The sequence below is a fragment of the Giraffa tippelskirchi genome, chromosome 6 (genome assembly GCF_054371585.1).
Source record: "Giraffa tippelskirchi isolate mGirTip1 chromosome 6, T2T-mGirTip1v1.2.pri, whole genome shotgun sequence".
In the NCBI taxonomy this organism is placed as follows: Eukaryota; Metazoa; Chordata; class Mammalia; order Artiodactyla; family Giraffidae; genus Giraffa; species Giraffa tippelskirchi.
In genome coordinates, this window is record NC_137280.1 from 93,714,129 (window position 1) to 93,740,023 (window position 25,895).

The 25,895-nt window shown below is 40.5% G+C and overlaps 1 protein-coding gene and 1 long non-coding RNA gene across 2 annotated transcripts in view; one reads left to right on the forward strand and one right to left on the reverse strand.

Moving 5' to 3' along the window:
- The window catches only part of LOC145509852 (adhesion G protein-coupled receptor E3-like), a 42,420-nt gene that overhangs the window by 3,627 nt on the left and 12,898 nt on the right, over nt 1–25,895 (reverse strand). The window contains exons 7-17 of the mRNA XM_081499302.1: nt 24,589–24,650; nt 22,487–22,585; nt 20,924–21,101; nt 17,381–17,500; nt 16,082–16,275; nt 13,324–13,482; nt 10,831–11,025; nt 7,910–8,145; nt 5,696–5,762; nt 1,815–1,906; nt 363–543 (exon numbers count right to left, since the gene is read on the reverse strand). Coding sequence (XP_081355428.1) covers nt 363–543; nt 1,815–1,906; nt 5,696–5,762; nt 7,910–8,145; nt 10,831–11,025; nt 13,324–13,482; nt 16,082–16,275; nt 17,381–17,500; nt 20,924–21,101; nt 22,487–22,585; nt 24,589–24,650 — 1,583 coding nt within the window. The remainder of the gene's footprint in view (nt 1–362; nt 544–1,814; nt 1,907–5,695; nt 5,763–7,909; nt 8,146–10,830; nt 11,026–13,323; nt 13,483–16,081; nt 16,276–17,380; nt 17,501–20,923; nt 21,102–22,486; nt 22,586–24,588; nt 24,651–25,895) is intronic.
- Nucleotides 11,404–14,232, forward strand: LOC145509862 (uncharacterized). Its single transcript, XR_014056503.1, has 2 exons — nt 11,404–11,830; nt 13,251–14,232. It is a non-coding gene; the product is annotated as an uncharacterized LOC145509862 (long non-coding RNA).

Consider the following 25,895-nt stretch of genomic DNA (forward strand, 5'->3'; position numbering starts at 1 on the left):
TGCTGCCGTCAGACCCCATATTCATGATCTGAGAAGAATGGGGAAGCTACCATCCAATACTCATTACAGATTCATGTGTTGGGAAACTGGAAAATAGGAAAATGGAGACTTGAACTCCCAAAGGGGAATCAAGATGGCGGAGTGGTAGGATGTGGAACTCACCTCATCCTACAGATACATAAAAAATGCTTCTACAAGCAGGGGCTTGAACTCCAGGACTCAGTGGAGAATGGTAGGCTTGGGGAAAATGGGAACACACCATCAGGCAGGAGGGCATCATGTGGGAGAGAAGGGCTAGCCAGGTAAATGCATGAGAGGACACCAGCTGGGAGCTGGGAAGAAGACAGGATGGGTCCCATTACCTGCTGGCTGAGGAGGCAGTGGACCAAGTAGATGTAGACTCCCTGCAGGACATTGGTGATGGTGAAAGCATAGGCAATGATGGATCTGATGGGTTCCTTTATCAGCTCAACGAGAAAGAAGCCAAGGCACCAGGAACAGCCCAAGAGGAAGAGCTGAGCAATGGCTTTAAACGTCAGCATCCTGTTAACACCAAGAAGGAGAGTCACCAACTCACCACCTTCTCTCTTGTGTAGTATGTTATTCTGTCTTCAGATCCCATCTGCCTTCCTCTCCGGTTGTTGTTATTTAGTTGCTAAGTCATATCTGACTCTTTGCAACCCAATGGATTGTAGCCTGCCAGACTCCTCTGTCCGTAGGATTTCCCAGGCAAGAATACTGGATTGGGTTGCCATTTCCTTCTCCAGGGGATCTTCCCAACCCAGGGGTCGAGCCTAGATCTCCTGTATTGGCAGGCAGATTCTTTACCACTGAGCCACCTGGGAAGCCCATTTTCTCCAGTTACTGGTGAAATTTTCTCAAGCCAAGATGGACTTGGAGAAAATGTGGTTGTGAGTGCAGTATTTGGAAGTAATGCTATCATTTTCATTGTAAAAACTCTAATAGATGAACATGAGTTTATTCCATGGGTGTTTTCCTCTAACATGAATGTTTATAACTGGAATGATATTTTGTGATAGTGGTGGTTGTTTAGTTGCTAAGTTGTGTCCAACTCTTGTGACGCAGTGGACTGTAGCCCACCAGGCTCCTGTGTCCATGGGATTTCCCAGGCAAGAATACTAGTGTGGGTTGACATTTCCTTCTCCAGGAATGGTATTTTACCATTACTTATTTTAATGCAGCAGAATACACATAACACAAAATTTACTACAGCTATATTTAAACATACAATTCATAGGCATTAAATACATTCATATTGCTGCCCTATCAGCAACACTATCTTTCTACTGAGCTTTTTTTTTCACTCTGAAGAACTGAAACTCTGTATCCATTAAACAATAAGTACCCATTTCTTCATACTCTCATCCCTTGGCAACATCAATTCTACTTTCTGGTTCTATGAATCTTCTCATTAATTTCAAGGTTTCAAATACATATGACTTTAAGGCTGATTCTCATTTGACAGTGGTTCCTAACATGGTAGGCAACTCTCTACAGATGACTGCTTAGGGGCTTCCCAGGTGACTCAGTAGGTAAACAATCTGCCTGCTGATGCAGGAGATGTGCATTTGATCCCGAGGTTGGGAAGATTCCCTGGAGGAGGAAATAGCAACCCACTCCAGTATTCTTGTCTGGGAAATCCCATGGATAGAGGAGCCTGGTGGGCTACTGTCCATGAGGTCGCAAAGCATTGGACACCACTTAGTAACTGAGCATGCATGCATGCTTGAAAAAAATATCCTTTAGAACTACAACTTATGCTAAGCCCATTAAACTGTCTAAACCCATTTTACCTTGTGTTTTGTATCTTGGACACATCTTTATTGAGGGAAGAAAGTCGATCTCTCAAAATCCACAGGGTTATCAAATAAAAGATTAAGTTTATCTGAAAGAAAAAAAAATAAGATACTAACTGAGGACCAATATACAGAGGCAGTTTTTTTTATGATGGCCATTCTGACGAGTGTGAGGTGAACTACTCATTGTAGTTTTGATCAGCACTTCTCTACTAGTTCATGATGTTGAGAATCTTTTCATGTTTCTCTTGGCCATCTATGTGTCTTCTTTGGAGAAATGTCTACATAGGTCTTCTGCCCATTTTTTGATTGGGTGTGTTTCTTCTCATATTGAATTTCATGAGCTGTTTGTATATTTTGGAGATTCATTCCTTGTAAGTTGCTGTTTGCCATTATTTTCTCCCATTCTGAGGCTTGTTTTCTTTTTATGGTTTTCTCTGACGTATGTGTACTGCCATGTGTAAAGATACCATGTGTAGATAGCTACCGATAGCTAGTGGGAACCTGCTGTAGAGTGCAAGGAGCTTAGCTGGGTGTTCTATGATGACCTAGAGGGGTGAGATGGGGGTGGGTGGGAAGGAGGGCCATGAGAGAGGGTATATATGTGCTGGCTCAGTTAGTAAAGAATCTGCCTGCAGTGTGGGAAACCAGGGTTCAACCCCTGGATCAGGAATATCCCTTGGAGAAGGGAATGCCAACCCACTCCAGTAATCTTGCCTGGAGAATTCCATGGACAGAAGAGCCTAGTGGGCTATGGAGTTGCAAAGAGTCGGACATGACTGAGTGACTAACATGCTACATGCACTTTGTTGTGCAACATTGCAAGGCAACTATACCTTAAGGAAAAAAAAAAATAAAGAGAGAGTCAAAGTAGAAAGCACTGAAGATTATGGGGAAAGGTATAAGATTTTATAGTTAGAATATGCTGAAACTTGGGGACTTCCCTGGTGGTCCAGTGGTTAAGACCCCATGCTTCCAATGCAGGGGGTGCAGGTTCCACCCCTGGTCAGGATCTAGGATCCGTTATGCCTCATAGCACAGCCAAAAAGTTTAAAAAAAGAATATATTGAAATTCCTTTGGAGCAGACTGGGGATACTTGTACAATACCATTGAGGAGCTCCTGAAAGCCCACAAAAGAACATGTGTGGGTGGTCAGGTGGCAGAAACACAATTCAATGTGGTGTCTCCACCAATGCCTTTCCTTGCACACATGGGCCATGCGCTGTTATTTTCCAGGCTCATTTCAGATAGTCTGGGGCATGTGGCTGAATTTTAGTGGATGAGATGTTGGCCGCAGTGATATATGCCTGAATCCTACAGTCTTCAATTCTCTTCCCCTCCAGCAACAACCAATGTGGTCATGTGTCAAAATAATAGAATCATAAAAGAAAAGCTGAGGACTTCCTTGGTGCCACAGGGGTTAACAATCTGGCTGCCAATGCAGGAGATACGAGTTCAATCCCTGGTCTGGGAAGATCCCACATGCCTTGGAGCAACTAACTTCACATGCCAGAACTATTGAGTTCATGTGCTGCAACTTCTGAAGCCCTCATGCCTAGAGCCTGTGCTCCACAAGAGAAGCCACCTCAGTGAGAAACGTGAGCACCCAAGAAAGAGTAGCCCCCACTCACTACAACAAGAGGAAGCCTGCACAAAGCAATGAAGAACCAGCACAGTCATAAAAAAAAGTAAAGCTGAATCTCACGTGAGGAGGAGTCTCTTGATCCACACTGGACTTTGCAAAAACAGTACAAAAAACATATTTGCTCTGTCAAGCCATTGAGATGTTGGGACTTCTTTGTCACTGTAGCACACTTTAGCCTAAACTGACTAATCATCAGACTATATCTTGAGTCGAACAAACATAAAAACTGAAGAAGATTTAAGAACGCTTGGTGAAATCACTTCCAAATCACATAATTCTATCATATTCACAATTATATTTTTACATACCCACTCATTTGTTTATTCAACAAATATATATTAAGTATGTATGGTATGCTAGATATTAGAGATACAAGGATGATTTCTTCTCTATTCATCAGCATTTAAATGTGTTCAAAATTTTTTTCCTTTAAAAAGATTTTTATTTTTATCATTAAAAAATTAATTAATCTATTTTAATCAGAGGCTAATTACTGTACAGTATTGTGGTGGTTTTTGCCATACATCGACATGAATCAGCCATGGGTGCACATGTGTCTCCCCATCCTGAAGCCCCCTCCCAGCGCCCTCCCCACGCCATCCCTTCTGGGTTGTTCCAGAGCACTGGCTTTGAGTGCCCTGCTTCTTGCATCACACTTGGACTGGTCATCTGTTTTACATGTGGTAATATACATGTTTCAATGCTATTCTCTCATATCATCCCCCTCTTGCCTTCTCCCACATAGCCCAAACGTCTGTTCTTTACAACTGTGTCTCTTTTGCTGCCTTGCATATAGGGTTGTCGTTACTGTCTTTCTAAATTCCATGTGTTAATATACTGTATTGGTGCTTATCTTTCTGACTTACTTTACTCTGTATAATAGGCTACAGTTTCATCCACTTGTTAGAACTGACTCAGATGCATTCTTTTTTATAGCTGAGTAATATTCCATTGTGTGTATGTACCACAACTTCCTTATCCATTTGTCTGCTGATGAAAATCTAGGTTGCTTCCATGTCTGAGCTATTGTAAACAGTGCTGCAATGAACACTGGGGTACATGTGTCTCTTTTGACTCTGGTTTCCTCAGTGTGTATGCCCAGCAGTGGGATAGCTGGGTTGTATGGCAGGTCTATTTCTAGTTTTTTAAGGAATCTTCACACTGTTCTCCATAGTGGCTGTACTAGTTTACATTCCCACCAACAGTGTAAGAGTGTTCCCTTTTCTCCACACCCTCTCCAGCATTTATTGTTTGTAGACTTTTTGATGGCAAAAATATACTCAAAAAATTTTAAATAAAGACATATGCTCAAAGATCTGCTAATAAAAGGAAACAAATGAGTGTTAAAATAGTACCTATTTTGCCCTCCTACACTGTTGGTAGGAATGTAAATTGGTAAAACCAGGATGGAAATCAGTATGGAGATTCTTTCAAAAAGTAAAACTAGAACTACTATATGATTCAGCAATCCCACTCCTGAGCATATATGCAGAGAAAGTAACACTTTGAAAAGATACATGTACCCCAATGTTCACTGCAGCCCTATTTATAGTATCCAAGACATGGAAGCAACCTAAATGTCCATCAGCAGAGGAATGGATAAAGAAGATGTGGTACATAAATACAATGGAATATTATTCAGTCATAAAAAGAATGAAATAATGCCATTTGCAGCAACATGGTTACAGCTAGAGTTTATCATACTAAGTGAAGTTAAGTCAGAGAAAGACAAATATCATATGCTCTTGCTTATATGTGGAATCTAAAAACAATATACAAATGAATTTAAATACAAAACAGAAATAGACCGACAAACAGAAAATAAACTATGGTTACCAAAGGGGAAGTGGAGAGAAGGATAAATTAGTTGGTTGGAATTAACATATGCACACTACTATATATGAACAGGTAAACAATAACGACCTACTGTATAGCATATGGAACTATATTTAATACCTAGTAATAATCTATAATGAAAAAGAATCTGAAAAGTATATATATATATACATACACATACATATATATATACTTTTTCAGCTTACTTTCCATTATATGTATGGCTGAATCTCTTTACTGTACACCCAAAACTAACATAACATTGTAAATCAGCTATACTGCATTAAAAAATAGTACCTCTTTTGATCTTCAAATTAAGTTGAATACTACATACCACCACACATACTCTATATATACATGGCACCTGTGGCAGACACACACACACTACAAACCTACCAAGATGACTGCTGATATGGGTCCTAAGAAACTCAAGATAAATCCTTTCTCTATGTTGATCCAGCAACTGAAAAACAGAAAGCAACAGTAGCAGCGTTTTAAAAAGGTAATGGAATACAATAAATAATCTGCAATAGATAATATTTATATAGGATTTTTTGGGCTTCCCAGGTGGCTCGCTGGTAAAGAATTTGTATGCAGTGCAGGAGATGAAGGAGACGTGGGTTTGATCCCTGGGTGGGGAAGAGCCCCTGGAGAAGAGCATGGCAACCCACTCTAGTATTCTTACCTAGAGAAACCCATGGACAGAGGAGCCTGGTGGGCTACAGTCCATAAGGTCACAAAGAGTTGGATAACAACTGAAGTAACTGAGCATGCATATAGCATTTACATGTGTCAGGTACCATTCTAATACTTGGAAGTAGAGAGTATTACTGCCTTCATTTTACAGGTGAGAAAACCTAGGAAAGAATTTAACTGTCACCAGAGTCACCAGGCTAGTAAGTGAGGAACCTTGAATTTGGAATCAGGTAATCAAGTCTAGAATTCACGCTCCTTCAAGTTTATGGAAGCATTTGGTTATGACAGCAAAAATTTGTAAAGAATTTCAGATGTCTATCACTTAGAGATTAATTTTATAAATATGCTAAGAATATACAAAGTAATACATTGAATGATGATGTATATCTGTACTACTAATGTGGAAAAAGTCTACTACATATTATTAAGAGAATAAACAAATTACATGCAATACCTTTATCATGATCCTGCTTTTTATAAAAAATATACATTTACATGTATATTATATATATTGGGCTTCCCTGATAGCTCAGCTGGTAAAGAATCCGCCTGCAATGCAGTAGACCCCAGTTTGATTCCTGAGTCAGGAAGATCGCCTGGAGAAGGGATAGGCAACCCACTTAAGTGTTCTTGGGCTTCCCTTGTGGTTCAGCTGTAAATAATATGCCTGCAATGCAGGAGGCCTGGGTTTGATCCCTGGGTTGGGAAGATCCCCTGGAGAAGGGAAAGGCTACACACTCCAGTGTTCTGGTCTGGAGAGTATTAAGGGAATAAACAAATTACATGCAGTATCTTTATCATGATCCCATTTTTATAAAAATATATATTTATATGTATATTTATATAACTATAAAAAAAGCTGAGAGCCGAGGAGTTGATGCTTTTGAACTGTGGTGTTGGAGAAGACTCTTGAGAGTCCCTTGGTCTGCAGGGAGATCCAACGAGTCTATCCTAAAGGAGATCAGTCCTGGGTGTTCATTGGAAGGACTGATGTTGAAGCTGAAACTCCAATACTTTGGCCACCTGATGAGAAGAACTGACTCACTGGAAAAAACCCTGATGCTGGGAAAGATTGAGGGCGGGAGGAGAAGGGGACAACAGAAGATGAGATGGTTGGATGGCATCATCGACTCAAAGGACATGGGTTTGGGTGGACTCCGGGAGTTGGTGATGGACAGGGAGGCCTGGCGTGCTGCAGTTCATGGGGTCGCAAAGAGTCGGACATGACTAAGCAACTGAACTGACTGAAGGGGCTTCTCAAGCGGTGCAGTTGGTGAAGAATCCACCTGCCAAAGCAGGAGACACTGGAGACATGGGCTCAAACTCTAGGTCGGGAAGATACCTTGGAGTAGCAAATGGTGATCCACTCCAGTATTCTTGCCTGGAAAATTCCATGGGCAGAGGGGCCTAGTGGGCCACAGTCTATGGGGTTGCAGAGTCAGACGTGACTGAGTGACTAACACATACTGGGCTTAGTGGTATTACAGAGGTTCTTTATTAGAGTATTATTTTTTATAAAACCAGTTATTACTTCCACTAATAGAAGTAGTAAAGATTTATAAACATGTGACACTTATAAATACAGACATTTATATAAAAAATAAGAATTCATGCTCCTTCCAGTCTACTGTCTGTGTCACTTTAGACTAATCGTTCACCTTTTTTCTCTAAACTTCAGTTTGCTTAGTATACAAAATGGGAACAATTGGAGCACTTTCCTCTAGGGATGTTTTGATAGAGATGAGAAATGATGTATACAAAACACTTTGCCCCAGGGGCTGGAGAAATAAATGTTCATCATCTTTATTCCTAACCTGAGTCATGATCTACTCAACCCTTCCTCCACCCTCAGTTTCCCACGAAGACAAGTGTGTCCCCGTGTCCCTGACAGCACATTTTCAGCCCCGTACTCACTGCTTAGTGGTGCCGTATCCTTGGGGGTTGATCCCTGCAGACACAGCCACAATCACCGCTGGGACCCCGTAGCCTACAGGGTACATGAACCTCTTCTTGAATCTGCCTGCGCTGGTGTAGTTGGCCACCCTGAGGTTCCTGACAGTGAGGAAGAGGTGCAGCCCTTCGAGGAACATCCAGGTGAAGGCGGCCAAGTAGAGGTAATGCAGTACACCTGCAATGACCTTGCACAGCACCTGAAGGGGAGAGGGGAGCCATTGGAGTGTTTCCTGGGTGCAATGACCTCACCATCTGCTCTTCACCAGGGTTGTCTCTGAGTAACTTTGGTGATAGATGCTCCTTAGCCTTCTTCACATGTCCTTCTCTTTAGAGTCATGTCTCCAAATGGATGGATGGTTCCTCTTGTCTATTCCCATGCCTTGGCAGGGTGTCTCTTGGGCCACCCAAGAAAAACTGAAAATGTATCATGTTTAAAGTTGAATGGGGGACTTCCCTGGTGGTCCAGGGCTTAAAATCTATCTGCCAATGCAGGGGACAGGGGTTTGATCTCTTGTCTGGCAAGATTCCACAGGCCATGGGGCAACTATGCCCAAACACCACAACTACTGGAGACCGAGAGCTCTAAAGCCCATGCTCTGACACAGAAGAAGCCATCGCAGTGAGAAGTCCGAGTACTTCAAGGAAGAGTGGCCCCCACTCAGTGCAACTAGCAAAAGCTCGCAGCAACAAAGACCCAGCGGGGCCAAAAATAGCTAACTAGCTAACTAAAGTTCAAAGGGATCTTTGCCCATCTTAAAATGAAAGAAGACAATACTCAAAGTGTGTTAAGGACTGCAGAAATCAGATACCTCTTTGCCTGTTGGCTAATGGATGCTAGCCTTCTCTGAGTCGGATGAAGCTAGTGCTGGCCAGGGCTGTCTCCATCCCAAGAACCCTTAACCACCTCCCTGCCCCCTTTCCCCTTCTGAGGATGAAATTAATCCTCGTAGAAAGCTTATGGCCTGCTTGTCCTGCCATGATCACCGTCTCTTCCATCTTGGTCACTGCCCAGAACTGAAGTCACTCTGGTCTTTGTGGCATATATGTTGGGTACATGAATGAATGAGTGAATGAGTGACTCCTCCAATATTTTTATCCCCATAAAGCCCCATAGTTTTCTCTTTTGAGTCAACAGCTCATGGTTTCCTCCACCATGAAAGCATCTGCTCTGAATGACCTTTTCTGTAGTAAGCAAGCCCTCTCCCATCCTTCTTCATGTCCACTGAATGTTCCCTCTATGTCTTTAGGACCACTGGAACTTGAAAAAGTCATTTTTTCCCCCTCTTTTTAGGTTGCACAGCACGGCATGTGGAATCTTAGTTACTTGACCAGGGATCAAACCCACACTCCCTGCACTGGAAGTGTGGAGTTTAACCACTGGACCACCAGGGAAATGATTGCCCACATCCCATGTCTTTGATTAAAGTATAACCTGGCTTTTGTTTGAGGACACTGCTTTCCACACATTTCAAGAGAACAGTGACCGTTTTCCATTGTCTGAGGGTAAGTGGGTTTCCTCTACACTTCTCATGATCTCTTCTGGACCAATGAATAAGACCCTCCTCTGTTAAGAATCAGGTCCTGAGTCTTTATAGCAACTTCTCATTCTTTGCAAAACTCCACTCACTTCCTGGTTTCTCCCCCTCATTCCTTGGAGATGCTGTTGCATGAAACACTTGTTTGATATCAAACTTTCTAGCTTGGAATCATAAATCAGTGACCCTCAGGACCCAGCTCCACTATGCATTGTTCATTCAGTCTGTAAAAGTTTTTAAATTGACAATTAACTGGGGAAAGGGACATGAAGAAAACTCTGAGTTCTGGGCATGTTCTATATCTTGATCAGGGTGACGGTTTTTTATCTCTGTCTCTATATTTGGGCTTCCCTGGTGGCTCAGAGGTAAAGATCCCAACTGTCAATGCAGGAGATGTGGGTTTGATCACTGTGTCGGGAAGATACCCTGGAAGAGGAAATGGCAACCTACTCCAGTATTCTTGTCTGAGATATCCCATGGACAGTAGAGCCTGGTGTACTATGGTCCATGGGCTTGCAGAAGTGTCAGACACAACTTAGCGACTAAGCAACAACAACATATCTATATCTATTATAGACATAGGTAATATCAAGTTCCTCTGTCTATGGAATTTTCCAAAAACATATCTAATGTACCATTTATCCATGAGAAAGGAGGACTCCTGCCTTCTGGAAGAACACGAGTGAACCTTGAGCTATGCTCAGGAGACTGTCAGACAGAGATAAGTACTGTATAATCTTTTATTCGTGGAATCGAAAAATCTCAGATTCATTAAAAAAAAAAAGAATAAAAACCTGATTGCCAGGAGACAGAGGTAGGGGTTGGGATGATAAGGCTGATGTAATTTGTGGGTATGAATGTATAACGAATAATAAATTACCCAAGGGAATACACAGTTCCATGAATATACTGAAAGCTACTGACATGTACTTTTAAAAAGGGCAAACTATATATGTATGAATTATACTATTGATACTATGTATAAAATAGATAACTTATGAGAACCTAATGTATAGCACAGGGAACTCTCCTTAATGCACTCTGGTGACCTGAGTGAGAAGGAAGCCCCAAAGTGGAGGGATATATGTATATGTGTGACTGACTCATTTTGCTGTACAGCAGGAACAAGCACAACCTTGTAAAGCAACCATACTCCAATAAAAATTAAAGAAAAAGCTGTTTTAAAAAAGGAAGAAGGGAATTCCCTGGCAGTCCAGCTTAGGAATTGGCACTTTCACTGTTGTGGGCTTAGGTTCAATCTTTTGTTGCAGAACTAACATCCTACAAGTCATGCAGTGTGGCCAAAATAAAAAATAAGTAAGAAAGGGTTTTGGCTAATTCTCCTACCTCGGGCTCTGTCCGTTTGATGCCTGTGAGGAAGAGGAGGTAGGCCAGGAAGAGGCAGATGGAGAGCTGCAGGTGGAGGGAGGTGCTGGTGTTCTGGATGGATCGACACAGGAGGAAGGTGAGGGCTGCCAGGAGGAGGCAGAGCAGAGAGAGGCTCAGCCCCACGTAGGTGATCACGGTCAGCACCGGATCCTCCTAGATGCAGCAGGAGAAAAGAGACTCCAACTCATTTTTGTTTTGGATGCTGTGGTTCCCAGTAACCCAGGTCTTAGAACCCTCAATGCATGGTGTTAATTTCCTTGTGAGAAACTGAACAGATCAATAGTGGCCAAACTGAACTTCCCTCATAGTCCACTGGTGAAGAATTGGCCTACCAATGCAGGGGACATGGATTTCATCCCCGGTCCAGGAAGGTCCCACGTGGTGTATGGCAACTAAGCCCATGTGCCACAACTACTGAGCCCACTTGCTGCAACTACTGAGCCTGTGTACTGCAACTAGTGAAGCCCACATGCCCTAGGGCCCATTGTTGGGCTCCTCTGCAACAAGAGAGGCCATCACAATGAGAGGCCTGGGCACCACAACTAGAGAGAGTACATGTGCAGCAATGAAGACCCAGGCAGCTGAAAGTAAATAATTAATTTCTTAAAAAGATTTAGAAAATCACAGTGAAACATGACTCTCATCCCAACAATAAGAAAACGATAGTGGAGATTCCTCAAAAAACTGGAAATAGAACTGCCATATGACCCAGCAATCCCACTGCTGGGCATACACACTGAGGAAACCAGAATTGAAAGACACGTGTACCCCAATGTTCATCGCAGCACTGTTTATAATAGCCAGGACATGGAAGCAGCCTAGATGCCCATCAGCAGATGAATGGATAAGGAAGCTGTGGTACATATACACAATGGAATATTACCCAGCCATTAAAAAGAATACATTCGCATCAGTTCTAATGAGGTGGATGAAACTGGAGCCTATTATACAGAGTGAAGTAAGCCAGAAAGAAAAACACCAATACAGTATACTAACACATATATATGGTATTTAGTTAATCAGTAAAGATAACCCTGTATGTGAGACATCAAAAGAGACACAGATAAATAGAACAGTATTATGGACTCTATGGGAGAGGGCAAGGGCAGGATGATATGGGAGAATGACATTGAAGCATGTAAATTATCATATGTAAAATGAATCGCCAGTCCAGGTTCGATGCATGATACAGGGTGCTCGGGGCTGGTGCACTGGGATGACCTGGAGGGATGGGATGGGGAGGGAGGTGGGAGGGGGATTCTGGAAGGGGAAAACATGTACACCCATGGTGGATTCATGTCAATGTATGGCAAAACAAATACAGTATTGTAAAGTTAGAAAATAGATAAACTAATTAAAAAAATTTTAACTTTTCTCGATCTCATTGGAGAGCCAAGTTTGCACAGCAAAGAGGCAACATTAACTCGCGTTCTTCCCAAGAGAGTTGAGACAGAACTATTTCAGTCTTAACAGAGCACAGAAGGAACATGTGGTTGCTACAGGACTGCATGTGAAGAAATCCACCAGAAATTCCCAAAGGCTGAATGCAGTGGTTTTGGATGACTAGGTTTTCCAGATACAAGGGGTGTTTCACTCACAAGTTCTACCCCACAAAAACATGAAAAGAGGCTCCATGCCATTAGTCATCAAGGTCATATACATTAAAAACACAATGAGATACCACTATACACCTCCTAAAAGGATTGTATATTTTTAACAGGAAAAAGAGAAATTTATATTAATGTGTATATAGAACGGGTTAGTCACTCAGTCGTGTCCGCCTCTTTGCGACCCCATGGACTATAGCTGGCCAGGCTCCTCTGTCCAAGAGATTCTCCAGGCAAGAATACTGGAGTGGATTGCCATTTCCTTCTCCAGGGGATCTTCCTGAAAAACAGTACTGATGAACCTATTTGCAGGGCAGGAATAGAGACTCAGACATAGAGAATGGACTTGTGTTCACAGCGGGGGAAGGAGAGGGTGGGACCAGTCGAGAGAGCAGCATTGGAACATATACACTGTGGCTTCTCAGGTAGCATTGAAACAAGTACACTACCATGTGTAAAATAAATAGCTAGCTGGAAGATGCTGTATAGCACAGGGAGCTCAGCTTGGTACTCTGTGATGACTTAATAAGGTGGGATGGGGGTTCGGTAAGAGGAAAACTCAAAAGTGAAGGGAGTATATACATATACACACACACATATATATATATACTTATGTTGGTGTACATATTCATGTTGGTGTATGGCAGAAACTAACACAGCATTGTAAAGCATTATCCTTGAATTAAAAAAAAAATGAAAAGAAAAAGAGGAAGAAGAGAGGAAGATACATAGCTGTTACTCTGTTAATATTTTTTCATCTTCTTTTTGAAGATCCCTGCCTTCCATCCCAGCACCATCCTACAGCAGAGGTGATTTTCAGTGTCATGTGTGTTTATACACATACCTTCAGCTCGACCGAGGCCATGAGGATGGCAAAGGTGGATAGATGGCTGCAACTGCATACAGTTCGAGTTCCGTTGTAAAAGATTGCATGGCACCCTTCATTAGACCAGACCACCTCATCCCAGAAGACACAAAGAGACTTTTTGTTTTCCCCTATCATCTGGAAAGAAAATTGCTGGCTCATGAGACACTATCATTTAAAATCTGAAGCTTTCCACATATACATGCACACACACACATGCATGCATGCTCACACACAATGAAATAGTATTCAACCATAAAAAATGAAATAATGCCATTTGCAACACAGATAGGCCTAAAGGATATTATGCTTAGTAAAATGTCAGGCAGATAAAGACAAATACTTACATTATTTCCTATATGTGGAAACTAAAAAATAAAACAAATGAATGGAATATACAAAATAGAAACAAACTCATAGACATAGAAAACAAACTTAAGATGACCAAAGGGGATAAGGAAGAGGGGCGAGACAAATTAGGACTATGGAATTAACAGATACAAACTCTTATCCATAAAAGAGATAAGCAACTACAATTTACTATATAGCACAGGAAACTATCTCCATTATTTTATAATAACCTATAATGGAATATAATATGCAAAAATACTGAATTACTGTATTGTATGAATACGTGCATGCTTAGTTGTGTCCAACCAGGATCCTCTGTCCATGGAATTTTCCAGCAAGAATACTGGAGTGAGTTACCTTTTCCTCCTCCAGGGAATCTTCCCAACCCAGGGATCAAACCCGAGCATCCTTCGTCTTCTGCACTTGCAGGCAGATTCTTTACCACTGAGTCACCTGGGAAGCCCACTATATTGTATACTTGAAACTAATACGGCATTCTAAATCAACTATACTCCAATAAAATTTGTTATATTAAAATTTTTGTGTTCTAATTTTTTATACAATTTAAATGTTACTTTCCATTTACAATAATTGCAAAATTTTGTTTACACAGAAACAGACTCATAGACGTAGAGAACAGACTTGTGGTTGCCGGGGGTGGAGGGGATGGGGAGGGAGAGGGATGGACTGGGAGTTTGGCATTCGTAGATGCAAACTATACATTTACAATGGATAAACAACAAGGTCCTAATATATAGCATGGGGAAGTATATTAAATATCTTGTGAGGACAATTTTTAATGTGTTTTAAAAATCATAGGATTCAGTTTTTATTTTTTATGGCTTTACTGAGGTATAATTGATATACAAAGGTAAAAAATCTGCTTGCTAATGCAGGAGACGCAAGAGATGTGGATTCAATCCCTGGGTTGGGAAGATCCCCTGGGATAGAAAATGGCAACCCACTACAGTATTCTTGCCTGGAGAATCCCATGGACAGAGGTGCCTGGTGGACTACAGTCCATGGGGTCATAAGAGTCAGACACGACTGAACACACAACACACTCTGTAAAACATGATGAATTTGGATATATGCAAACGCTTGTGACATCATCACCACCATCAAAGTAACAAAACAAACTCAACACTTCCTGAAGTTTCCTGTGTCCCTTTGTTTCTGCTTTTTTTGTTTGTTTGTTTTTGTGGTAAGAACACTGACTATGAGATCTACCCTCCTAACAAATTTTGAAGTGCATGATACCATATTCACTATAGGCTTTGTTACATAAAGTATCTTTTACTTAGAACTGAAACACCAGAGAACGTATTTTCAAATACTTCTTCAATTAATTAGAGGCTCAAGTTTCAATTCTTGGGTCAGAAATGAAATCCTAATATTAAAAAAAAAATCTTTCATCTGACTTTTAAGAAATTTTTATTTATTTATTTATTTTCGGCTGTGCTGGGTCTTTGTTGCTGTGGAGGCTTTTCTCTAGTTTCAGAGAGCAGGGCCTACTCTCAAGCTGTGGTGCACGGGCTTCTCACTGTGATAGCTGGCTTCTCTTGTTGCTTAGCACGGGCTCTAGGGCACTTGGGCTTCAGTAGTTGCAACACATGGGCTCATCATTGCAGCCTGAGAGCTCTAGAGCACAGACTTAGTAGTTGTGGCACATAAGCTTAGTTGCCCTGAGGCACATGGGGCTTCCCGGACCAGGGATCAAACCCATGTCTCCTGCATTGGCAGGTGAATTATTTGCCACGGAGCCACCAGGGAAGCTCTCATCTGACTTCTAATTTTTTAAATTGAGTCTTTTATTTTTTCCAACTTTATTGAGGAATACTTGACAAATATAACTGTACATACTTAAAGTATGTGACTTGATGATTTCACTTTAAGAGACCTTACTGTGAACATCTTGGGCTTCCCTGGTGGCTCAGTGGTAAAGAATCTGCCTGCCAGTGCAGGAGACACTGGTTCGATCTCTGGGTCAGGAGGAATCCCCTGGAGGAGAAAATGCCAACCCACTCCAGTATTCTTGCCTGGAAAATTCCATGGATGGAGGAGCCTGGCTGGATCTGGTCCATGGGATTGCAAAGAGTCATATTTATCTGTTCATTTCCTAAAGTAAATAAGGCTACAGTTATGTATGTGTTTTTTTTTTTTTTATCACTTTTTAGTCTGTTGAAGAAATAATTCCCATCATGTAATTTTTGGAGTAACTCTTAACCAAGGACTGGGTTGAATTTCAAATCTCCATCAGCAATTCCTGATAAATCAGCCTGGGCAGAAAGAATTGCCTGTAAAAGCCATACTTTTTCACTACTGGGTTTATAGGTATGATCAGTAGAAATTTCTAGGTGCTCAAACAAGTTGATACTTTGCCCACCTGTATATGGTGAAACGTGAAGTTCACGGGTTTGGCCAGGGAACAGTTCTTCTTGCATCCTGTGGTACCACTTATCACTTTGGAGTTCAGCTGAAAGTGATCCAGCTTTTGATCAAGAGTTAGGTTTTCCTTAGACACAAAGGAGCCATCTAAGATGGACTCGAAAGACTTGTAAGAAATAAAGACCACAGCACCTGAAAGGAAGCAAAGAACCGATGAACCTGATGAGGAGACTGGGGAATGTGTTACCAGTTAAGGAATTATCTGGCAAGTTTCTTAGGAGTCAGATACGAAATGTTGGACTCTGAATCCTAATTTATTAGACCATACATCTTTGAAAAATAGATGGGAGAGATTCCAAAATCTTTCCACTTGCAGGATGTTAAGTCTATGTCTGGATTCTAGTAGAGATATCCCTTCTGTCCCTAGCAGCACAGTTTACAATAGTCAAGATATGGAAGCAATCTAAGTGTCCTCCCATAGATGAATGGATAAAGAAGTGGTATATATACAAAATGGAATATTACGCAACCATAAAAAGAATGAAGTCTTTCCATTTGCAGCAACATGGATGGGCCTGGATGGTATGATGTTATGTTAGTGAAATAAGTCAGACAGAGAAAGACAAATCCCACATGATTTCACTTCTGTGTGGAATCTAAAACACAAGACAAAGAGAAACAGATTCATGGACACAGAAAACAAAGTGGTGGTTTCCAGAGGAAAGAATATGAAGGGGGCATGGGGAGAAGAAGGGTGATGGGGATTAAGAGGTACCAAATTTCAGCTGCAAAATATATGTCACAAAGATGTAATTACAGACAGAGAATATAGTCAAGGTACTGTAACAATTTCGTATAGTGAGGTGATCATTCATAATGTATAAAAGTATCAGATCAGCCTGTTGTATGCCTGAAATTGAGCTTCCTTGGTAAAGAATTCCCTGATAAAGAATTACTGCTCAGTGGTAAGGAATTCACCTGCAATGCAGGAACCACAGGTGACATGGGTTCGATCCCTGGGTCGGGAAGTTCCCTTGGAGGCGGGCATGGAAACCCAAGGCAAGAATACTCCAGTATTCTTGCTTTGAGAATCCCCATGGACAGAGGAGCCTGGTGGGCTATAGTCCATAGGGTGGTAAAAAGTTGGACACAACTGAAGCGACTTAGCACTCATGCATGCATGAAATTAGTATAATATTGTGTATTAATTGTTAATATAACTCAATAAAAAATAAGAGTAAATTTCCCCTGCCCCAAACTCTAGAGATGTTGAGATAATTTAGGTAATTTCTGTTACCTCCAGTTCCTCCTCCAGTGACAACAGTGCAATCGATGTCCATTGACTCATTTTCAATCTGTAATTTAACTATCTCATTTTCTGTTTTGCAGCCATTCTTGATGGTCAGTGCTTCAATAACTAAAAAAACAGAAAATCTACATGAATGTTGGAAATCCTTATAAACACTTATTTTAAACTATAATCTCCTTGTCCATCTCATTTAAAAAATGACAAGGACTTCCCTGGTGCCCAATGGTTAGGAATCCATGCTCCCAATGCAAGGGGCATGGGTTTGACCCCTGGTCAGGGAACTAAGATCCCACATGCTGCATGGTGTGGCAGAAAAATAAATAAAAATTAAATTTAAAAAATGACAACTGTAGGAGCTTCAGATGTAAACTGGAGCTTGGGTGATGGAGTTGGAGTGGACACATAGAAGCTGTTGGCTTTATTTGGGTACCCAGTCTCTTACTGGAGGGAAGAAATTCAATATATAAATAACCTCAGATATGCAGGGAAACCTGGCATGCTGCAGCACATGGGGTTGCAGAGTTGGATACGAAGGAGTGACTGAACTTACTTACTTATGCAGATGACACCACTCTTATGGCAGAAAGCAAAGAGGAACTAAAGAGCCTCTTGAAGAAGGTGAAAGAGGAGAGTGAAAAGATTGACTTAAAACTCAACATCCAAAAAACTAAGATCCTGGCATCTGATCCCATCACTTCATGCAAATAGATGGGGAAATAATGGAAACAGTGATGGACTTTACTTTCTTGGGCTTCAAAATCATTGTGGACAGTGACTGCTGTCATGAATAAAAGATGCTTGCTCCTTGGAAGAAAAGCTATGACAAAGCTAGACAGCATATTAAGCAGAGACATTACTTTGTCAACAAATGTCCATATAGTCAAAGCTATGGTTTTTCCAGTAGTCATGTATGGATGTGAGAGCTGGACCATAAAGAAGACTGAGCGCCGAAGAATTGATGCTCTTGAACTGTGGTGTTGGAGAAGACTCTTGAGAGTCCCTTGGAGTGCAAGAAGATCAAATCAGTCAATTCTAAAGGAGATCAGTCCTGAATATTAATTGGAAGGACTGATGCTGAAGCTGAAGCTCCAATCCTTTGACCACCTGATGCGAAGAACCGACTCATTAGAAAAGACCCTGATACTGGGAAAGATCGAAGGCGGGAGGAGAAGGGGGCGACAGAGGATGAGACGGTTGGATGGCATCACATCACTGACTCAATGGACATGAGTTTGAGCAAGCTTCAGGAGACAGTGAAGGACAGGAAGCTTGGCTGCTGCAGTCCATGGGGTCACAAAGTGTCGGACATTACTGAGTGACTGAACAACAACAATATGTCATTTACTATTGATACTATGGGCTTCCCAGGTGGCTCAGTGGTAAAGAATCCGCCTGCCGATGCAGGAGATGCCAGAGATGGGAGTTCCGTCCCTGGGTCAGGAAGATCCCTTGGTGAGGAAATGGCAACCCACTCTAGTATTCTTGCCTGGGAAATCCCATGGACAAAGGAACCTGGAAGACTACAGTCCATGGAGTCTCAAAGGGTTGGATGCGACTTTGCAACTAAAAAATAACAACAAATAAAATAGGTAACTAATGAGAATCTACTTTATAGCACGGGGGACTCTACTCAGTGCTCTGTGGTGACCTAAATGGGAAGGAAATTAAAAAAAAGAGGATATGTAGCTGATTAACCTTGCTGTATAGTTGAAACTAACACAACACTGTAAGGCAACCATACTCCCCCCAAAAAAAATTAATCAAAAAAAGAATCATAAGACATCTTCTTTCTTCCCTTCATCTCTCCATACTCACTCTTCTGCCTCTTTTGTTTTGAATAAGCTAAATGTTTTCATCATCTACATATTAATCAACTTCAGCACCAAACTTTCTCTTTCTCTCAAACTCCACATCCACCCTGGCAGCAAATCCAGACTTTTTACTGAAAAGACACCAACCTTGGTGTGAATATGATATGGGGCACTGACTTCATCTGGCCCACCAGTAGATCTCTCCTGGCTCATCCAAATCATCTAACTGCATTCACTGTTACCCCAGAGCAGCCAGTGGGATCCTTTCAAAGTGTGAATCAGATAGGGTCTCCCTGAATAAAAGTCAGTGTTGTTACAATTCCCAGGCAGACCCTGCTTGATCTTGCCTTGCATCAGTTCCTTGACCAGTCACCTTCAGTTGCTCTGCAAGTATCTCCAACACACCAGAAATGCTCACCTCAAGCCCTCTGCCCAGGATCATTCTCCTCTAGATATGCACACAGCTCACTCCTTCTTCTTCAAGTCTTCTCACAAATCTTGCCTTCTCTCCAAGCCTACTCTATTCACTCTAATTAGCATCACAAACTGCTTCCCTGACATTTACTGTGTCCCTCACCTCCTCTCTAAGGCAGACAAATTTGATTACATCAAAAATGAAAACGTCTCCACTCAAACATCCTTTCAACAAACCACAGATTGGCAGAAGATATTTAGAGACATAAATGAGGTCCATCATATGTAAAGAGCTCCTAAATATCAATAAGATAAAAACCAAAAACACAATGGACAAAGAGCAAAAGGATAAGGGAAAATGGACAAAAAATGTAGATCAGAATAATCACAAAAAAGAAACCTAATGGCCAGCATAAAATAGAGACATCTAATCCACTAGTAATCAGTGATATGCAGATAAAACTATAGTGAGATATCATTGCTTACGCATGATGTCAGCAGGAAAAAAGAGCCTGAAAACTTAGAGGTTGTGAGGGGGACAACTATACTTCAACAAAGTAATTTTTTAAAGTGGAATTTTATCCTCTAATTGATAACAACACCACAACTTTTCTGTTAATATATTCATTCATTTATTTGACAATTAGTAAATACTTCTAGGGTGCTTCTCTGATGGCTCATTGGGTAAAGAATTTGCCTGCAATGCAGGAGACACAGGAAATTTGGGTTCATTGAGTCAGGAAGATCCTCTGGAGGAGGAAACGGCACCCCACTCCAGTATTCTTGCCTGGGAAATTTCATGGACAGAGGAGCCTGGCAGGCTACAGTCCACAGAGTCACAAAGAGTCTGACATGACTGAGTGGCTAAGTACAAAGCACAAATCCTCCTAGGTATCAGACACTTTACTAGGTGCTCTTTATGCCCATGGAAGCCTTGTTAATTCTAAGAGTAAAGACTGCTTTATCTTTCAGTGTATCCTTGATAAAGAATTGTACCTAAGAACCCTAGGGTGACTCTTGGATTAAAAGTGACAGTACACACAGCCACAAAAGATTCACTTTAAAAATAGATTAGACTTGAAAGATGAATGGATGGTCCAGTCAAATGAACTTTCAAGCCTCATCCAATGCAAACTTAGGGTTCTGAAGAGAAATAAGATACTTTGTGTCAAGTACACACACACAGATTTTGCCAGTGTAAAGAAAGAGAAGGCTGTTTTCTGCCAATGAAATTGTAGCTCAACCAGCATTTCCTGAACCCAATTAAGTTTGAGAGTCTATCTGAGTATCTAGGACCGCAGCTTACCCATAAATTGTGACTCTCTCCTCAGCGTTCCTCCTGTGGGTCGATTGAGGGCAGCTTCATAGGCTGCCGACTGCACTCTGTGAAGATACTGTGTAGCAAAAAGGGCAGTTTCTTCCTTGTGTTCCTGAGATGGCTTGGTGGTGATGTTGCTGAAGTTGCCAAAAGAATCAGCTATTTCCTGCCATACAAATAGTGAGTGTGCAGACATAGAGAATGGACTTGTGGTTGCCAAGGGGGAGAGGGTTGGGAGAGGGAGGGACTGGGAGTTTGGGATTAACAGATGCAAACTATAATACATAGGATGGATAAAAAACAAGGTCCTACTGTAGAGCACAGGGAACTACATTCACTATCCTGTGATAAACCATATGGAAAAAAATAAATTTAAAAATTGTGAGTGCGTTTATGAAATAGAAACAGACTCACAGATTTCTAAAACAAACTAATGATTACCAAAGGGGAAACAGAGAATGCAGGGAGGGGCGAATTAGGAAATTGGGATTAACATATACAGGGTAAAAAACATGGCCTACTGTATAGCACAGGGAACTAGACTCAACATTCCACAATACCTATATGGGAAAAGAAGCTGTAAAAAAGTGAATATATATACATATAACTGAATGTCTTTGCTGTACACCTGAAACTAACAACATTGTCAGTTAACTATACTCCAATAAAATTTTTAAACAAGAGTAAAATACTTAGGAATAAAAAAATAGAGTGCGATACACCAATAAAAAATTTTTAAAAAGAATGAAATATGAATAAACAAAAAAGTAGTGGATGTGAAAATGCCTATTGTCTAGGAGGAAATCATAAAAGGAAACTAAGATTACAGTTTCTATTTTCCAGATATTTCTTGAAAGCTTCTGTAACTATGAGCTTTCTCTGGGAATATTTCCATTGCCTAATAGCAGAAGAAGGGAACAGTGTAGGGAAAAGGCATGAATGTTTAAACAAAGCAGGAAGAAACTCAGACCTTACACTGTCACTTCATTCCATTGTGAAGTAATTGAATATTTTTAATTCACTGGTCCTAGATTTTGCATCACCTCTACCTGGTTTCCTGGGTGGAGACGATCCCCTGGAGGAAGAAATGGCAACCCACTCCAGTATTCCTGCCTGGAAAATCCCATGGACAGAGGAGATTTGTGGGCTACAGTCGGTGGAGTTGCCAAGAGTCGGACACAACTGAGAGACTGAGAACGCACACATGCTACCTAGTTTCACCTTTGCTTTTCTGCTAAATTCCCCTGCCTTTGTACTTTCTCTTACAGCTTTTTAGTATACCCCTGAAGAAACAGTCAGTTGTCATCCAATATGGGAAAATGTTTATTTTCAGAAAAGTAGGAAGGGAGAGCCCTCTGTGTCCGATAGAAATAAGGTTAAAAATCTACACGTGCAGTTTGGATTTCTCCTGTGATGTGGAGACCCAGAAAGGAAAAAGAACTTGTCCCACCTAACTTATAATTAATTCCTTCAGGCATATTGGAGGAAGAAAAAGATGGAGAACTATCTACTGTGAGAAAACATTCACAGAAACAGGGAATGATTTCAAACCTGTAACACAAGTGTGACATTGTTATCTTCTGGTACTCCTTTTGTCACCATGGTAACAGAGCTAATCCTCTTGTCGTTATTTGGGTCCTTGGTGGTGTCCTAAAAGGAAAGAATAGAAACATATAATTGGTACAATAGTCTAACATATAATTCAGTTAGAAGCATCCAGAGGTTGTTCTCAAGTTCTCAGAAGCTTTATTAAAACAGTTGGTCCTGGCAGAGAAATACTCTGACATATCTGTGAATACAAGACTGCAAAATTAAACACTTGTTGGAGTTTAATACACACACACACACACACACACAATATAAATAAGTTCAATATGTTGTTTTGGGAGTAGTGGGTATCCGTTTGAAAAGAGTGAATCAGTTCAACACCCACCTCATTGTTCTCAAAAATAATTTCTAGAGAACTTACCTGTCTAAAATGCCTAAATATTCCTAACTATTAAGTTAATCTCTTTTTTTGCCACTGAGAAAATTAAAACAAATTAAAATTGGAGGAGGAGCAATTCAAATATATCAACTTTGGGGGATGGAAGTAAAACAAGCAAATGCCATTCATAATAGTCAAAATATTAAAATTTATTTCTATTTTTATATATTTTATATAAAATCTTTATTTCTATATAACCTTTGTGTATAACAGATACTGATGTAGACATGTCTTTCCACTCTCCATTTTAATAAAAACAATCTTCATAGCATATTTACCTTTATTATCTTTTTTCCCAGCTTTATTTATTCTCCTCCTACTCTACTGTTTTTTCTGGTTTGTGTGTGTGTAATTTCTTTTTAAAAAAATTACTTAATATATCTTAATTGGAGTATAATTACTTTACAATATTGGGGGGGTTTTGCCATACATCAACATGAATCAGCCATGGGTGTACATGTGTCCTCCAATCCTGAATCCCCCCTCCCTCTTCCCTCCCCACCCCATCCTTCTGCATCGTCCCAGAGCACCGGCTTTGACTGCCCTGCTTCATCCATTGAATTTGCACTGTTCATCTATTTTACATATGGTAATATACATGTTTCAATGCTATTCTCTCAAATCATCCCACCCTCACCTTCTCCCACATAGTCCAAAAGTCTGTTCTTTACATCTGTGTCTCTTTTGCTGTCTTGCATGTAAGGTCGTCATTACCATTTTTCTAAATTCCATATGTATGCATTAATATACTGTATTGGTGTTTCTCTTTCTGACTTACTTCACTCTGTATAATAGGCTCCAGTTTCATCCACCTCACTGAATTGACTCAAATGTATTCTTTTTTTATAGCTAAATAATATTCCATTCACCTTTATTCTTGATTGTGACTAGAGACAGTCTGTTTTCCAAAAGTGTACTTTAACCTAAATGGTCTAGAAGGCAGATTTTTTAAGTCCTATAAGTTCTATATGACACTGGACAATTTAGATCAAACTACAAATAACTTTTAACGAAAGGACTGAATTTTGAAAATTCATCTGACGGGTGTAATATTGATTTCCATATTGTCTCAATGTAACATACATTTGTTTTGTAAGTCACTTTTGAAAGATTCCTTTGCAATAACACACAGCACTTACAACAATGAAATTATATCAACCATAATGATGGTTAAATTGAGGGGGTGTGGGTGATTACTGTTTTTTTAAAACAATAATTTGGCCATGCCATTTAGCATGTGAAATCTTAGTTCTGTGACCAGGGATTGGAAGCACTGAGTCTTAACCACTGGACCACCATGGACATCCCAGATGGCTTCTTTTTTGTAATTAATTCTGTAGAGAACTAGTGTTGACTGAGAACACTTCATGGCTACCATATATTCTCCGAACAATACATTGTTGCTCAGAAAGAAAGCAATCGATAAAACAAAATATGGAAGAAATAGGAGAGAATGCAAAAATATTAATATCAAGAAACACCTTTTTATCCCCAGAGACCATTATGTGTATGTGTGCTGGTGGGTGTGGGGGGTTGATTTGAACCCTTGTTTTATATTTTATATTTAGGCATATTCCCTCTAGAGAGCATTTTATTTGTAATTATTGTTTATTTCCACATACTGGTGGTGGGCACCAAACACAGATTTACAAAGATGGAAACATACCTGTTGTTTACAGTCTTCCCAATATGTAACTTGGGTTGGGATAGGGGACCTAGGGTTGATTCCTAGAAATAGAATGAGAATTCAAAAAAAGAAAAACAGAAATGTTTCCTCCCAGTCTGAAATTGGGAAAATTTCCCTCCCAACTTTTCCTTTTTCCAACTTCCTTCCAGCTTTCTTTACAAAAGGGATTGTGAGATTTCGGCTTCTCAGTCATGCCTGCTGGTTGTCATGCCTGCTAGCCAATTGAAGTGTTTGTGTGTGTATGTGTGTGTTTGTGTGTGTGTTAGTCACTCATTCATATCTGAGTCTTTGTGCCCCCATGGACTGTAGCCCACCAGACTCCTCTCTCCATAGAATTCTCCAGGCAAGAACACCGGATTGCCATTCCCTTCTCCAACATATCTTCCCTAGGGATCAAACCTGGGTCTCCTGCATTGCAGACAGATTGTTTGAGCAACCAGGGAAGCCCAAGATTGAAGTATAGTTTATTTATAATATTGTATTAGTTTCAGGTATATAACATAGTGGTTCAATATTTTTATACAGATTATACCCCACTTAAAATTATCACAAAGTAATGGGTGTATTTCCCTCTGGTATATAATATATCCTTGTTGTGTATTTATTTTATACATACTTGTTTGTACCTCTTAATTCTATACACCTATCTTGCCCCTCACTCTTCTTCTTCCCACTGGTAGCCACTAGTTTGTTCTCTATATCAGTGAGTCTGTTTCTGTTTTGTTACATATCTATTTGTTTTATTTTTTATTTTTGGTAAACTTTTCTACTTTATTCATTTAGTTATTGAATATTTCTTAAGAATTTAAGAGTGACCAAGTATTATGACAAGCAACCCCAAAATTTCATTGGTTTTATACCACCTGATTTAGTTCTTATATACAAAGTCAAATCAGACATTCCTGATCAGCAGTTTTCATTCAAACGATGACAAAAATCCCAGATATTCCCATCAGTGACTCTGCCTTGTCCTAGGGTATCTTCAGAGTCCTCTGCCCAATGCCTTACACTCAGCTACACCACAGCAAAAAGAAAGAGATCTCATAGAGTTGAGACCCTGGCATATTTGTTTTATTTCTTAGAGTCCACATGTAAGTAATATCATACAGTAGTTGTCTTTGTCTGACTTATTTCACTAAGCATAATACTCTCTAGTCCATATTGTTGCAATTGTCAGAATTTCATTCTTTTTTATGGCTGAGTAGTATTCCATTCTGTGTATATCTATATCTATCTGTCTGTCTCTATATCTCACATCTTCTTTATCCATTTATCTGCTGGACACA